This window comes from Sceloporus occidentalis, unplaced genomic scaffold, assembly GCF_023333645.1.
Source record: "Sceloporus occidentalis isolate IW3139 unplaced genomic scaffold, rSceOcc1.0.p SCAF_40, whole genome shotgun sequence".
Taxonomy (NCBI): domain Eukaryota; kingdom Metazoa; phylum Chordata; class Lepidosauria; order Squamata; family Phrynosomatidae; genus Sceloporus; species Sceloporus occidentalis.
The window spans coordinates 2,539,541-2,555,252 of NW_028317020.1; the positions used below are offsets into that span (position 1 = coordinate 2,539,541).

Here is a 15,712-nt window from a genome sequence, read left to right on the forward strand (position 1 = left end):
GCATGCCCAATATTTAACACTCTCCGCACGCACGTTATACTGAGCACATCGCTTCTCTGTTGTACAATACGGTCCTAGCAAATGACTTTGATTGCCGATTTCCTGATCACTTTTCAGTGTTTGTTACTATTACATGCTATTATATTTTGTTTTGCTATAATAGTTGCAACATTTACTACAAAACAATGTATGTTTCAAACAAAATTTGCAATGGAAAAAAAAAAGCCCAAGCAGAAAAGTGTCAAAGTCAACACGTGAACAAAGACAAAGGTCCCGGCCTGTGCTTTGTGGCCCTGATATTGTGTATTGTTAATATATGTCACGACAGGTGTTCAGCTTACTATACAAACACATTTAACCGGCTCCTCTGAGCATGAATAGTGTGCCGGGGCACAAAGCCTTTCACACAAATGAAAGCTCTAAGCCGGCCGGCGTGAATTATTGATGTCCTTTGAAATTGTGTTTAACCGTTAAACATAGGATTTGGTGACAGTTTATTTCAAGTCTCCTTTAGAACCCCCCCCCCCCTACATTTTATACAAGTGCAAAGTTAATGGCTATCCCTGCTAAGAAAGAAATACATGGCATGCAGAGTGTACCCAGCATATGTTATATATCGGGATTATTATTATCCATGATGAATATTCTTCGTTTATGGTAAATGCCTCAATTAAAGCAACAGTCTAGTGGCCATTTTATTTTATTTTTCTAATCTTACATGGACTCCGGTGCATTTTACTGCATGCAAATAGGTGCAGACATTCGAGAAATAGACTTCTTCCATATTTTACCCCCTCCCCTGGCTTCATCTACCGAAAGCGGGAAGTGTTAGCAAGAAATGTACTTCCTGTGTGTGCTCAGTAGCACTTCCAGTGAAATCCGACGGAGTAGCGTCAGCCCATAGTATGTGTGCCGACAAAACCTCAGAATGGGAGGGAAACTGCTAATTCTCCCGGCTTCCAGCGAAGGAGTGGAATTTTCTAATTCCAATAACTAAACAATACGTTTACCAAGTTAAATGCAGTAAAGTCCATACAGATTCAGTCAAATATGCATGTAACATGAAAACAGAGCTGAAGCGGACCGTTAATTGCGTTTTTGTCTTTTCACATATGTATTATAAGTGAACAGAAAACCGCAGAAGTGTGTGTATATATATGTGTGTGTGTATATATATATATATATATATATATATACATATATACACACACCTGCGGTTTTCTGTTGATGTGAGAGCTGCCTGTGGTATCTTGTGTTTTAGATTGCACCCACAACCAATGATATTTGTGCCAATAGCTTTACAGAGGGACCTTAAACACACTCTATAGCTTGGAGTCTTATCTGCTTAACCAGCTTCTTACATGGGTATTTTAATGCAGTTTGAGTGAATGTTTCTGGACTGTGGTGGAGTTAAACATCAGTAGGGTTGCCCATAGTTTAAAGGGACACGCCAGCCTCTGTAGCTGAGAAGTCACTTTTTGTGTGGTCCCCATTGCTCATGCATGGTGGGGACTGTACAGAATATTTCCATATGTGTTTTTCCCTGGCCCCTCGGTTCCTAGGCCTGCTGGGATGCGTTCAGCCTGTGCCCACATAATGTATTTGCAGATGCTCAGCGGGAGTTCCGGGGAGAGTTTTTTTTAATTTTTTTTTTGAATGCATATTTTTGGTGCGGCTATATGGAACACTAACCTGTCCCTTGCATCCAGTCGGAATATTTAGACAAGATGGTACATGAGTGAAACAGTGTTGTGAACCCCAGACCTATAGCTAAATCTAAGATGGGTGGTAGGTCGTGTTTTGTTGCGCTATTTGCAATAATATAAAGGTGCAGATTCACTAAGAGATGAAAAGTTGTTGTGAAAATTGCCACTCCTGTGAGTGTTCACCTCCAAATCGTCTGCATTATGCAGGACATCTAGCAGGAAAAGGTCAACCGTGGCCAGCATTTCATAAATCATGACCAATTTGGCTTCATTCCACCCGCTTATTAGAAGAAAAAAAAACATAGTCCATGGGATTTTATTTTGGAATTGCTGACGTTATTTTTACCATTACGTAATTTCATTTTGAATATGTGCTAATGATTCTTATGGGCCAAACCACAGGTGAAAAATTTCACATTCGGGGTTTGATTGACTTTGACAGAAGACAAACCATCTGCTCACTTTATGCAGACAATTGTGGTGTATTCACAGCATTTGGGAAGCTTGGGGAGGCAGGTGGGTATCAGTCATTAGAAGGCATGTTGTATGTCTTGCATTTGCTTGACATTTGGGTTATTTGACTAGAGATTTTCCACTGAAAAAGATGGGCAAGGGTCAAATAGCAGCTGAAGCTTTACAGCAATAAGGAAATGGGGCGGGTAGGCAATGGGTTTGTCAGATGTGTTGTATGAGCAAATATTTAATTTTCTAGAATGACCTTAAACTAGAGTTACACAATGGCGTTGGCCCAGTAGCGGGTGGCCTAGTATCTAGAAATCAGACCTGGTGTTAATGAACTGGAGACTGGCTGTGATCGTTATACATCTTTCCTGAACATAATACGCATCATGTCCGTGCTACCTGCACACTTCTGAAACAATATTCCTGCCCAAAGAGAGCAAAACACATACACATCGCACATGGAATACAACAATGTTTTCAATGTCTCTGCTCTTCTATATGATCTTTTTAGTAATCATTTCTAGCTACCAGTGTCCTATCTGGCACTCGTGTTTCTGGCATCGATTGCCCACAAAGACAGTGTCACACCTGAAAAAAACCTCCATTACAGTGTAAAACACGTGACACCGTTTTAAAAATTCACAGTATGAGCCACCAGTCATGAAATGAAAGCCATGCTGGTAAATATCGTAAGATGATCGCTGAATCATAGCATCTTTTATGTGTGTTTGGGCAATGAAAGCTTGATTACTCTGTAAACAGTTGGATAATGCCAGATTACAACATTGATGACTAAATATCTTTGGGATCATTTACCATTGTTTACCGGGGGGCATATTTATATAGTTTGTACACCAGAATGCCTTTCAAAAGACACTTACATGTGTGGGTTTGTATGAGCAACAATAATAATACTTAATTTGATGCATTTAATGCTAATTGTCCTATGGTGTTCCTCATAGGAGCCATAGTTCAACAATAGCATACCTCCCAATAGTCTGGGTTTCCATGGACAGTCATGATTTACAGGCACAGTGACAGGTAACTGCAAGACTGTTCCGCTTTTGCAAGTAGGGGTGGTGGACCGGCTGCGCCACAGACCCCCATTGCAGCTGCCATGTGGCTTTTTGGATGGGCACGCCTCTGGCCATGCCAAATTTCTTAATGGCAAGACGACTTTCAGCACTGGCCGTGGCTCTCCCAACTTCCTGCCATGCTCCCTAAGGTGTCCCAGTTTGGACCCCTGAAATGTTGGGGGGTGTACAGTAGCTGGAGAGCTGCGTGTTAATCTAGCCTTAGATGTTACTTTCTTTATAACATTACATATTGCTTGTTAAACGATGTGTTGAATTATATATCTCTTCTACTTCCCATCATAAAATGGAAATATGGGCAGATCACATGACCGTGCTCTCCTAGTGCCACTGTGCCTGTGTGGCCACATGGTGCCTGTGCAGTTTGCTTTTTGCGTTTTTTCTGCCCTGTTTATATTGTCATGTAATGTAACTATTTTTCTTTATGGATCCAGGCACCAAAAGCACTAAGATTTTTTTGCCTTGACCTACATCCCTCTCTCCAAGTTTTAATTCCCTTTGTTCTTGCTCTTGGTTTGTCGCTCGATACCGTTACAGTGCATATAGTTGAGGTCTGTAGAATTAGCCTGGTAACGTTAAGCCTCATCTGCTAATGTTGCACATTGTACAATTGCCCAGCAGCAATTACTTCAATTCCATTAGAAGTTTGTATCCCAGCACTTATATGTTCCCCTAACAAAGGCTTGCTCTGCAGTGTAAATGCAGAGGTGTATCAGACTCCGTGCACTATAATTTTATGCATGGCCCATTGGATAATAGCTCCAGTCTGCGGGTGGCAGGTACACACAGATAATTATCCTCAACAAAAGGTCGCTTCAATCCCTGTGATACTGCATTGTCTCATTTATCAAACAGCCCACAGAAGCAGCTTCTAATTGGTAATTTCTCAAGCTGTAATGACGAGAGGATCACAGTGGGTTTTTAATTCTTCTCACAGTTATGATTAGCCTGTGGGAAAAAAAAGTTCAGTCTTCCCTTGTAAAATGTAATAAGCACTAAGTAGGTAAGCACGAAAAATGGTCCATTGTTGTCAGGAACCTGTATATGTTGTAATGTCTTGGAGATGGCAAGCACAGTGTGTGAGAACACTTACATACATTACAATATTTCAATTTGTTGGCCCCTTTCTTGTCTGCTAATGTTATGGTACGAGTGGTGCTGGATTTCCAAACAGCGGGCCATATTTATAAAGAGAAGTTCGTGCGCCAAATGTACATCAGCCCTGGCGGAACATCCTGTTGGTTTGAGCGATGATTGATTGCTCAACATCTCAAACTCTTCCCCGGGATTTCAAGATACGGTCTCATGTGACACAGGTAGCATCTGTTTACGCACTAAACGGATATAGAAAGTTGTCGGTGGCTTCCCCTTTTTTAATTGTAATGTTTTTGGTTTTATTTGGGGAAGGGTAGACATTGATACTGATTGTTTTCAGTGGTTCTTGCTGTAGATACTGCCTTAGGCTAAGGAACTAACCCCATTAAACTGAGAGCAATTCAAATGTTTCGTAACAGCCTTACTTCAGGCCAATGCACCAGGAAAGAAATTAGTGTAATAAAACAGTGCGTTCAGCATGAGTAAAATCTACGTACAGCGAGGAGAAACTGGGGAAATCACACACCGGACATCTACTTAAAGGGGCGGCAAGGCCAGAATTTCTTTTTGTCAGGGATATATCAAACACTTGATGTATTGTCCTGTCATATATTTGAGTGGTGCTTCCCTCAGAGACGTCACTTGTTTATTGTCCTTGCCAGGTCCCACCTCGAAGCTTACCACTCATGAGTGAGCAATGCAGCTTGCATTTGATCTAACGCTAGGGGCGAACTAGAAGGCCAAAGTGACTTTGATTTCAGAACAGCCCTGACAGGTTTCAAGCAGTAGAAGGCTTCTTATATTGGCAGGGCCATCTCCTAACTGGACCTGAGACCATTGGCTGCTTTAGCGATTAGAACGGCAGAAGAGAACCATTCAGTCCATCTAGTCTGCCCAATTATTCAGCTGTAAAGACTTAAACCTTTATGGCCTGGTCGTATTACACATATCCCATTAATGTATAAATCCCCTCAAATGGTGGCCTATACTATGATGATGTGTAAGTGACAATGTACCTGGATGGATTGGATTCCTGAAAATATACAATAAAAATAGATTTTCAGAAAAAATAAAATGTATGAATCCCCTCACTGCGTTAGTCTCCACTACTACTTTTTACGCTAGGAAAACCACCCTTTCAGTAAAATAAAGCTTCCTTACGGACCATCTAGTTTTAGATTATGGCTTTATGATGTAACATTTGTTAAATGCCATTAAGTATTTAAATGTTTCTATCACACTCTCCCCTCTCTCATTTCTCCCAAGCTATACATATTGAGATCCCATAGTATTTCCTGATTAAAAAAAATAAATAAAAAAAATCACTTTTTACATCACTTTGCATCAGACTTGTTCTTGCTCCGATATTCCATGAGATTAAATGTGCATGGCATCATGTTCCTCAGTTCCTATTGTATATTCAGAAATAACCTTTTCACTTACTGTATCATTAATTGGTTTACAGCTCTTTTTCCCAAAAAGTTATCTTTAAAAAGTTTTAAAAACGGCAAATATCTGCAGTACACAAAAACACGACAATTTCCTTTTGCTATAAGTGGTAGCAAACATTTTTAAACTAGATCCTTTTTTAAATGTTAGATGTTGAGATTAGCGAGGCATTCTATCGCCTACCTTTTGCCATTATTTCCATTTTTGTAGATGAAAGCATTGTGTTTAGCTTGTTAGGTGTTTTGAGTTCTCTTTATGCATTGCGAGGGAGAAGCTGTATCTCTGGTGATAGATACAGGCGTACTCCATACAGTGACGCATGTATCTCCTGATGAAAAATTCATCCTGCGCCAGCGTTGGGAGCAGAAGAGAAGGCATCAGAATTAACTATTCAGCACACGGCCTGAAAAAGCCATTTCTATGGCATTCACAGAGCAGGATATTTATATATTTGTTTCTAAAAAGTATATTTCACGCATTACATGAATAGCTTTAACATGTAACCCTTGTAGTACCAGAGGATGTAGATTTAATTTGTGTAATGTGAATGGCAGGTCATTCAGGCAAGGCAATGGTTAAGGATACCAAAGGTCGTATATTTGGGTGTTTTTTCCTGGCTTTCAACGTCATGGTCACACCGCTAGGGCTGCAACTAACTATTATTTTAATAATCGATTAGTTGGCCGATTATTTTTTCGATTAATCGGATAAAAAATTCAATTTTTTTAAATTGAAAATAATGTAATAAAAAAGTACAATTTACACTTTCATCTCTTTATCGCAATGGCCTCTCTCTCTATTCACCTTCTTATTTTACTGACATAATAATAAAAGCTACAAGAACCCAAACACAGTGTTTCTCAAACTAGGTTTTAATACAAAGTTATTAGTAAATATTAATTCATATGTTAACTATTTTTCATATTTAATAAAAACTGAGAAAAAAGCCTTGTTTATATTTTCTTATTTACCAAACTGCCCACAGTTATGCACATCTGACCCCCATCTTGCCACTCTGCCCCCAGATTTGCCTTATACCTCTTATATGCCAGAGATTCCCCTGTGCCCCCTGATATGCCACTGTGCCCCCGATATGCCTTATACTCCTTCTATGCCAGTGATATGCAACTGAGCCCCCTGATATACCTTTTACCCCCAGATATGTCTTATGCCCCCCTGATATGCCTAATATCGATATGCCTTATACCCCCTATATGCCTTATAACTTCCAATATGCCACTCGCTCCCCATAAATGCCCTGCACCACCCTGAAATTCATTATACTCCCTGATTCACCACTCTGCCTCCCCCCAGATATGCCACTCTGAAATTCATTATACCCCCCATACACCACTCTACCTCCCCCTATACACCACTCTACCTCCCCCAGATATGCCATTCTGCCTCCCTGAAATCCATTACACCCCCATACACCACTCTGTTACCCTGAAATTCATTATACCCCCATACACCACTATAACTCACCCATACACCACTCTGCCTCCTCCCCCCTCCCATACGCCACTCTGCCTCCACCCCATCCCATACGCCACTCTGGCTCCTCCCCCTCCCATACACTACTCTGGCTCCTCCCCCTCCCATACACCACTCTGCCTCCTCCCCCTCCCATACACCACTCTGCCTCCTCCCCCCTCCGATACACCACTCTGGCTCCTCCCCCCTCCCATACACCACTCTGGCTCCTCCCCCTTCCCATACGCCACTCTGGCTCCTCCGCCCTCGCATACTCCACTCTGCCTCCTGTCAGCAACAGAGGTTCACAAGACACCATGGAGCCGGGCAGAGTGGCGTATGGAAGGGGGAGGAGCCAGAGTGGTGTATGGGAGGGTGGCTCCCATACACCCCTCTGACTCCTCCCCCCTCCCATACACCCCTCTGACTCCTCCCCCCTCCCATACACCGCTCTGCCTCTCTCCCGACTCCCTGGTGCTTTGTGAACCTCCGTTGCTGACAGGCACTTTCACTGCAGCTTCATAGAAGCCTCAGCGTAAGTGAAGGGCAGTAACGGAGGCTGTCTGTGAGCATCGTGCAGACCCCCACCAGCTGACAGAGAGGATGATCCTCTACAGGAGATCTCGATTCTCTGCCAGCCGGTGGGGGTCTGCACAGACAGCAATGGAGCAACGGAGGTTCACAGAACACCAGGGAGTCGGGAGAGAGGCAGAGCGGTGTATGGGAGGGGGGAGGAGTCAGAGGGGTGTATGGAAGTGGAGGGGAGAGGCGAAGTTGTCTGTGCGTATCGCAAGGAGACCCACCGGCAGACAGTGAGGGGAATCCAGGTCCTCTGCAGCGTTGCGGGGGATCTGGATTCTAGTGTTATAATCCGATCTCTGTTTCAGGTCGGATTATATAAGGAGAGGAGTTTTTCAGAGCATTTGCTCTGAAAAAAACCTCTTTATAATCGATAAAAAGCGATTCGACTAATCGATAATGAAAATCGTTGTCAACTATTTTCATTATCGATTTATTATCGATTTTATCGATTAGTTGTTTCAGCCCTACATACCTTTGGGCTAAAGATGCTAGTTTTTCTTACAACACTCCTCTTCATGGGGACTTTTGTTATTTAGATAAAGAAGGCTTGATTAGCTTTTTTTTTTTTCTTCTTCTTGGTAGCCATGATGGGAACGAGATTATTTTTTCACCAATGAAATCCATAACTTTTGCTTTTTGTATCTTTGCAGGACTGTCCATTTATTGTGTGTATGACATATGCTTTCCACACACCAGACAAACTCTGCTTCATCCTGGACCTGATGAATGGTGAGAAAATCAAGTGCAAGTGCTGTTTGGGATGACTTTATGCTGTTAGAGGACACATGTACCCGTCCCGTCATTGTGATGTTTACAGCGTATCTGGGAACAGCTTCCGGGTGGAGCCCTGCTTCTACGAACCAGCAAGCAGTGCTTAGCCACGCCCAGTTTCTGCCCACTCCTGTGGCTAGTCCTGCCTCTGCAGATGGCTAGCCCTGCCCCTTTGTGAAGCCAGTCCCCCCTGAGGAGAGCCATAGCTCTGGGCAGCCCTTGCTAGGAAGTCCCTAGGCATGGTTTACCGGGAGCATTTTGTTTTTTTTTTCCCTTTCAAAGCTTGCCGTAAATAGCTTGTTGTATTGTGCCACGGTAGAAAGGATTTAACCATTTTGCTCCATGAGGTTCAAAAGATTAGGATTATCTATAAACCTTGTTACCCACACAGACTACATTTTATGCATTTATGTTGAATATAGCATATCCATAATATGTGTCATATATTTTCCAAGATTGAAATTCTCCTGCTAGACCAGATTAGTGTGCTTCTACTGTGCATGCCTGCCCTGGATCCAAATGTGTATTTCAGCAGGAAACACTGTGGTCACTCGCTAAAACTACAATGCTCGTCTGCATAAGGTTTAAGAATGCAAAAGAGTCATTCGCTGTTCTTAACCAGTTCATGAGTGAGCCAAGAGACACCCTCTCTTTTTTTGGCTTCTACATGCATGAACCATGCTAGTCAGGAGACAGGCTTCTATGGTGAACAGAGCCACGGTGCATGTCAATTGCTTTATGAATATTTTTAATTTAAAAAAATAAAAAAGGTATATGATTAAATTATATCTATCGTGATTATCAAGCCAGTATATGGATACCAGATTTTACCCGTATTTGCATTTATTTGGCTGGTCATGAAATAAAAAAAAATATTTTAAAACAAAATGCAGGTTGAAAGTGACTTTGCGTGAAATTGGCTTCTTGTTGATGTATCATAGAGAAAATGAAACATGCAGATAAATGATGTCAACACTTTGCAAAAAGCCTTGAGATAAGAGCTCCCCAGACAAAGCTTGTCCCTGCTATTCTATGTGTGCTGTGCACATATGTGTTTTTAACGCCATTATCTTTAAAATGAAGCATCACAGACTTGGGCTCATTGTATTGAGATAGTGTTATTGAAAACCTTCTGGATGAAGGTATATTTTCTGTTTACATGTAGATTTTCCAACCTTTAACAATGTGGTGAGAAAATTGCCAAATGCAACAATGCATTGTCGATGAGTGTAAAGCTTTGATACAGTAGTTGACCCTCATTTTGTTAACACAATGTAAACATCAAATTTGAGCACATAAATCGTTTTTCTTCTGTGTGATATATATATATATATATATATATATATATATATATATATATATATATAAAATTCCACATTTAGCGTGTGGTGGTGGGGTCTTAAAGCACATGCATTTTTAAAGGTTTTCAATGTAAATACTCTAATTGTGAACACATGCAGTATACAGTTTATCTAGCTATCAAATACACCCCCCTGTCCGCAAAGGGTTAAAGCAGTATTAAACTATGATAGACTGCCACTGGTGTATTCTGTGGTTTCTGAATAATTTCTATTTTATTTATTTTTTAATGGGCTAGTATATGACACAGGAAAACCCAATAAACACCTTGCACAGAGAATTTTAAATAGAATTATTTCCACAAATTCAGTTTAACCTTCACATGCAAGCTAAAGAGGAGACAGTTTGTCTCTCCCACAAAGACAATGACTACATTTAATCAGAGCAGTCATTTGTCAAGGAGGCAATTTGAAGGGCATTATGTAATTATAAGGAAAATAAATGTTCTTTGGTTTTTAAAATCAAGGAGATTGTTTCATTTGCCTCATAATAATAACTGGCATTTATTAACCTCTCTGTGCCAAAAATATATTGCATCGATGATGCCGATCATATAATGTCATATGCCCAGTATATTAGCATGTTCCTATTGCACATTGGGGTTATGGGTAAAAGGGTATTTCTGGTGTAAGACAGAAAAGTGATCTTATCACCGTAGCAATCCATTTTCTCAATACTGTCCATGATTTTTTTATTTTTTTTTACTGGCATTCCCCTCTCTGGCACAGAAAGTGTTAACGTCCGGTGTTTATAGCGTTCTGGTCTTCTTCCTAAGACTTTAACCATTCCTCCCCACACCCCAAAGAATGTGCTCTTGCTCTGTATTTTTCTTTTTTTTTTTCTTTTGTGACCATAATAAAAATGTTATAAGAGATAGCCGTGGATTAGTTACAGTGTTTAGGAAAATGTTCTTTACTACAACAGAGCTTGTTTTTTCCTTAAAACCTTAAGGTAGTGGGATCCTCTTCTCCCAGACAGCCCTAAATGTCATCTTTCCATTTTTCATTGAAATACAAGGCGCCTGTTGTTCTAATATCTTCTGTTCCAGACTTTTCCAAGTTTTTGGACTGTAGAAAACATTAACCACAATAAATCTCCCCTTAAAAGTTAGGAGGCCTAAGCCACCTGCGGCATCGGAGGTCTTATTGGCCGAATTGTTCTTTACCTGCTCTTCGCCTGCTCTCCACTAATAAAGTGTCCATCACAAAAAAGTATGTTGTGTCCTGTTAAGTACGTCAAACTGCTATTGAGAGATTGAGTAGATGATGTTGAATTTTAGTAGTGGCCCATTTGAGGTTTATAATGGATATGTGCCCTGCCTAGTTTTTCTAACTGGAGTCGTACATAAGGTATAATTTTTTTGTTGTTGCTTTCAGGTGGAGATTTGCACTACCACCTTTCACAACATGGAGTGTTCTCCGAGAAGGAGATGAGGTTTTATGCCGCTGAAATTATCCTCGGTTTGGAGCATATGCATAACCGCTTTGTGGTATACAGAGACTTGAAGGTAGGAGTTCATGTGAACATGCTTTAAACCAATGGCTGAATGACTGGAGCTTGTTGTAGGCAAGATTCATGAAGCAATGATATCTGATGTTTTACGAAAGGGGACTCTGGTACCGTGACGGGCTTCGGGTACCCCGGCTGGGTACACCCGTCGGTTCTTTGTTCCTTCTTCCCAGAACTGCAAGGTTTAACCGCTCCCAGCAAGGAAGGGATCAGGAGCTAGCTCTGTGTCCTTGATACAATGACACCGTAGACCACCGAGACGTAGCCGAACACGGTGTTGTAATTGACCTGCAAAGGACAATTAGTAATCCAGCGAGCCGACGTTCTCGGGGTGATCCTGAGGGAGCGGCGGCGATCCCGGGGTACCGATGGATAGCATGGGGTGCTGAGGATATCCTGTCCAAAAAGCCACGCGATCGGCCGTGGGGCCCCCGAGCGGCAGCAGTTCAAAGTTTCCCTGGGACGGACCGCAAGACAGCTGGCGCGCGTTCGTCAACCGCAGCAGTCAACCTCCGCTCTCCTGGAAGTCCTAGTGACCGGGAATCCATGGGAGGCTCCTTCTCCGAATTGTTCCTGGTCCGTACCCCACCACCTGTGGGTTTATAGCGTGAAAAGGGTGCGATGGTGTGGTCGATGGTTTCCGGGATACGAAGGGTTAAAGTCCGGGGGCAGGACATGTGAAACATGGACAGGGGTGGCATGTGAGGGAGACAAAGGCACAAACACAATCACACACATGCAGGAATCACAACCAATGATTACTACAACGCCACTTATTAACCCAGGGTTGTGACAGATACCATTAAGCCTCAGGTGACAATCTCCGCTGATAAACTTGGAGTATAGTGGTCCAAAAACCGGGATGTATATTGAGTATAAAGTGGTGTATATACACGTTATACAATGTAATAAAGGTATATACAATATGAATTACAGCTTGACGCTTAGTTTGTAAATACTTCACACACACCAGGAATGAACATGGTATCAGAGGTGTGGGATTTGCATGTATCAAATATGTGTTCCGTATGTATCGCAGTTTGAACAAGCTACAGACATTTGGTATAAATGTTTCTATAAATGCATGTTTATGCTTTTACATGTTTTTTTCCCTTCCTCGTTTATTGTAGAGATTGTTTACATTACAGAGTATTTTGGCCTTCACTTAAAACCATAGATAAAAAGTTTGAAGGTAATCTCCTTGACTATAAAACTTTATAGATTTGTTGTAGGGAATCCTCTTGTCTGTTTATAGGCAACTGTTCAAATTACTTTTTTATTTATTTTTTCAATCATTTGTGGTGTATTTACCAAAAATTATCAATACACGTTGTGTATTACTGTGGAACTCTATTGCTGCTACCTGAATTTTACAGAAACACATATATTTCATTAAGCTTGTTTTGTTGTGGTGCCGTTAACATGCAGTAGCTCATAGACCGATGATGAAGGAAATCATGGGTTTCCACGATTCCTAGTGACTATACCCTGGAAGTTTAATAAAAATGTTGAGTTAGAAGTACTTAGATGAAAGGTCAGTCATTACTTTATGGATGAGGCACGCTAGTAATTGCTGTAGAATTTCTGCTTAATCCCCACAAGAAGGGATAATGCTGTAGAGATGCCTTTTTACATCTCACATCACCCTTAATCCCTCTGCTATGTCTTTGCAAGACTTACCTGCTCTTGAGTAATGTAGTCCCTTATACTAGTTCAGTGTTTGCTTCCCTGGCACAACTAAGCAGTCAATGTAGCAAAAAAGGTCAACGGACATGAAATTTAAACACTTAAAGAACCGTTTTAGCTGTCTATGCCAAGAGTATAGAACGTGAAGAGTTGAAACCCAGTGTCAAAAAAGTGAAAAAATAAAGAAAGAAGCCAAAATACTTTCCTTTCTGGCGGTCGGGTCTATAGCTGCAACCCTACAAAACACTCTCCACGGAATGTTGAAAAGGGGATACAAAATAGACTTCTGTCTAGGGGCGCTTAAAACCACGATCACGAATAGCTCATATACCGATGTAAAAAGAAAAAAGGAAAAAGAAAAAATATATAGTGTAATAAAGTAAAAACAATATGACTCCCGCACAAAGCTTCAATGAATGCACTCACAATGTGGATAAGCTTTTGGCGCGTATATCACAACCACTCCTCGGTATATATGTTGTTCCTTTGGCTCCACATATATGCAAGAAAAGAAAATCTAATAGGGTGATATCTTTACCATCAATATGTGTGCTATGCAGTAATGCACTCACATTTAGTAGAGGAATATCAAGCTCATCTGGTTTCTTGTCCTGCAGTGGAGCCGATCCTTTGATGAGGTTCCTGAGAAGTTATGTTAAGAATATATATTATTTATTATATACATAAGCACTTGCACTTTATTCATTCTTATACCGGAATACTGAAGAAATCTTCTTGTGGAAACCAACATAACTTCTCAGGAACCTCATCAAAGGATCGGCTCCACTGCAGGACAAGAAACCAGATGAGCTTGATATTCCTCTACTAAATGTGAGTGCATTACTGCATAGCACACATATTGATGGTAAAGATATCACCCTATTAGATTTTCTTTTCTTGCATATATGTGGAGCCAAAGGAACAACATATATACCGAGGAGTGGTTGTGATATACGCGCCAAAAGCTTATCCACATTGTGAGTGCATTCATTGAAGCTTTGTGCGGGAGTCATATTGTTTTTACTTTATTACACTATATATTTTTTCTTTTTCCTTTTTTCTTTTTACATCGGTATATGAGCTATTCGTGATCGTGGTTTTAAGCGCCCCTAGACAGAAGTCTATTTTGTATGCCAAGAGTATAACAGACACGTTGTTTCCTCAAGTTCTGTCCTCCTCTCCAGTCTCTTGGCTGCCCACACCAGCTGCACAGTGTAGGTTCATGTAACCATCTGTCCAAAGCGCTTAAAAATCAAACTCCTGTTCATGAAGCCAGTGTGAAGGCCAGAGCTCCCTCAAGGCATTCAGAAGGAGAAAATCCCTGGACCCGTCAAATGCTCTACCGAAACCGTATGCTGCTAAATTCAGTCATGCCAAGCCTGCCTACTTAAAGGTAGCTTCTGTTTTGCTCCTGAAGACAATGTGTTGCTTCTTTCTTGAAAGTGGTCAATTTTCAGCTAAAGGGGCTATAATTGGCTCATGAGCCACTGTAAATATCACATACAATGGCAAAGAAGGCGTTATATGTGGTAGCCTGCTAACTCAATGGAGTCAGTTTACCAGAGGGGGCATTAGCAATTGAATATTCAGGGGAGCTTGGATTTCAGTTCTCTCTCTTTACTATTCATCATAAAAAGTCAACATCAGCTGGTTCTTCCATCTAGAAGGGCAAAGTTGTCCTTGCATAATGAATAGCTTAATGTGCAAGAATCACATACGCTTTTGAGACTTTAGTGGTCTTTTCTTCGGTCTCTTTATTAGATGCAGAAGAGACCTCGGAGGTCCTGAAAGGTTTGTGATTTTATGATTGTTTTCTATGATGGCTCAATAAAAAGTTTCACTAAATACTTTTATTCTGCTATTGTGTGGGTCTAGACATTAAAAACAGCGGGACAGTATCTAGTCCTACAGCTTATCTGGTCTGTGTCTTTAGTTTTCTGTGTCATGTAGCAAACAAACCTGGCATTTGGGAATTTAATAAAGTTGTGTGACTTTTTGTTTTGCTCTAAAATATGCATTGATTTTGTTGTAATCCTAAGTGCTCCAGATATAACACCAGTAGTTTAATACAACCTTGCTTTATTGCTGAACATTACTGAATAATCAGGATATTAATGCTGACACAAATATATGAGTATCATACCATGCTGCATCACTGCTTAACACTCCCTAGCTTACAAAATGGCCACTGTGCTCTCTGACCTGTGAGGCATTACAGAGGCGGAGCCACTAGTTAAAGTGAGAGGGACAGTGAGATGCAGTATCCTACATTCCAGGCATAACAGATTTCTCATCTGTGTGAATTGCGATAGAGCATAGTGGCTAAAAACAGCATATTGAATAGTATAACTAGCTTTGTCTAACGTGGCTTCCATCCAAATCACTGATATTCATTCTGCCTGCCAAGCATCACTATTCCATGTGACTCAATCGAAAGTCTTCAAGTGTTTTCCTCCTGATGTTTTTTTCTGAGCCAAAAACGCATATAGAATCCAGAATTAACTCCTTGTAAATAATAAGCCCCAA

General features: G+C 41.0%; 1 protein-coding gene across 1 annotated transcript in view; it reads left to right on the forward strand.

Moving 5' to 3' along the window:
- The window catches only part of LOC149290214 (G protein-coupled receptor kinase 3), a 118,604-nt gene that overhangs the window by 81,652 nt on the left and 21,240 nt on the right, over positions 1-15,712 (forward strand). Inside the window, exons 10-11 of the mRNA XM_089489535.1 lie at positions 8,512-8,590; positions 11,368-11,498. Coding sequence (XP_089345661.1) covers positions 8,512-8,590; positions 11,368-11,498 — 210 coding nt within the window. The remainder of the gene's footprint in view (positions 1-8,511; positions 8,591-11,367; positions 11,499-15,712) is intronic.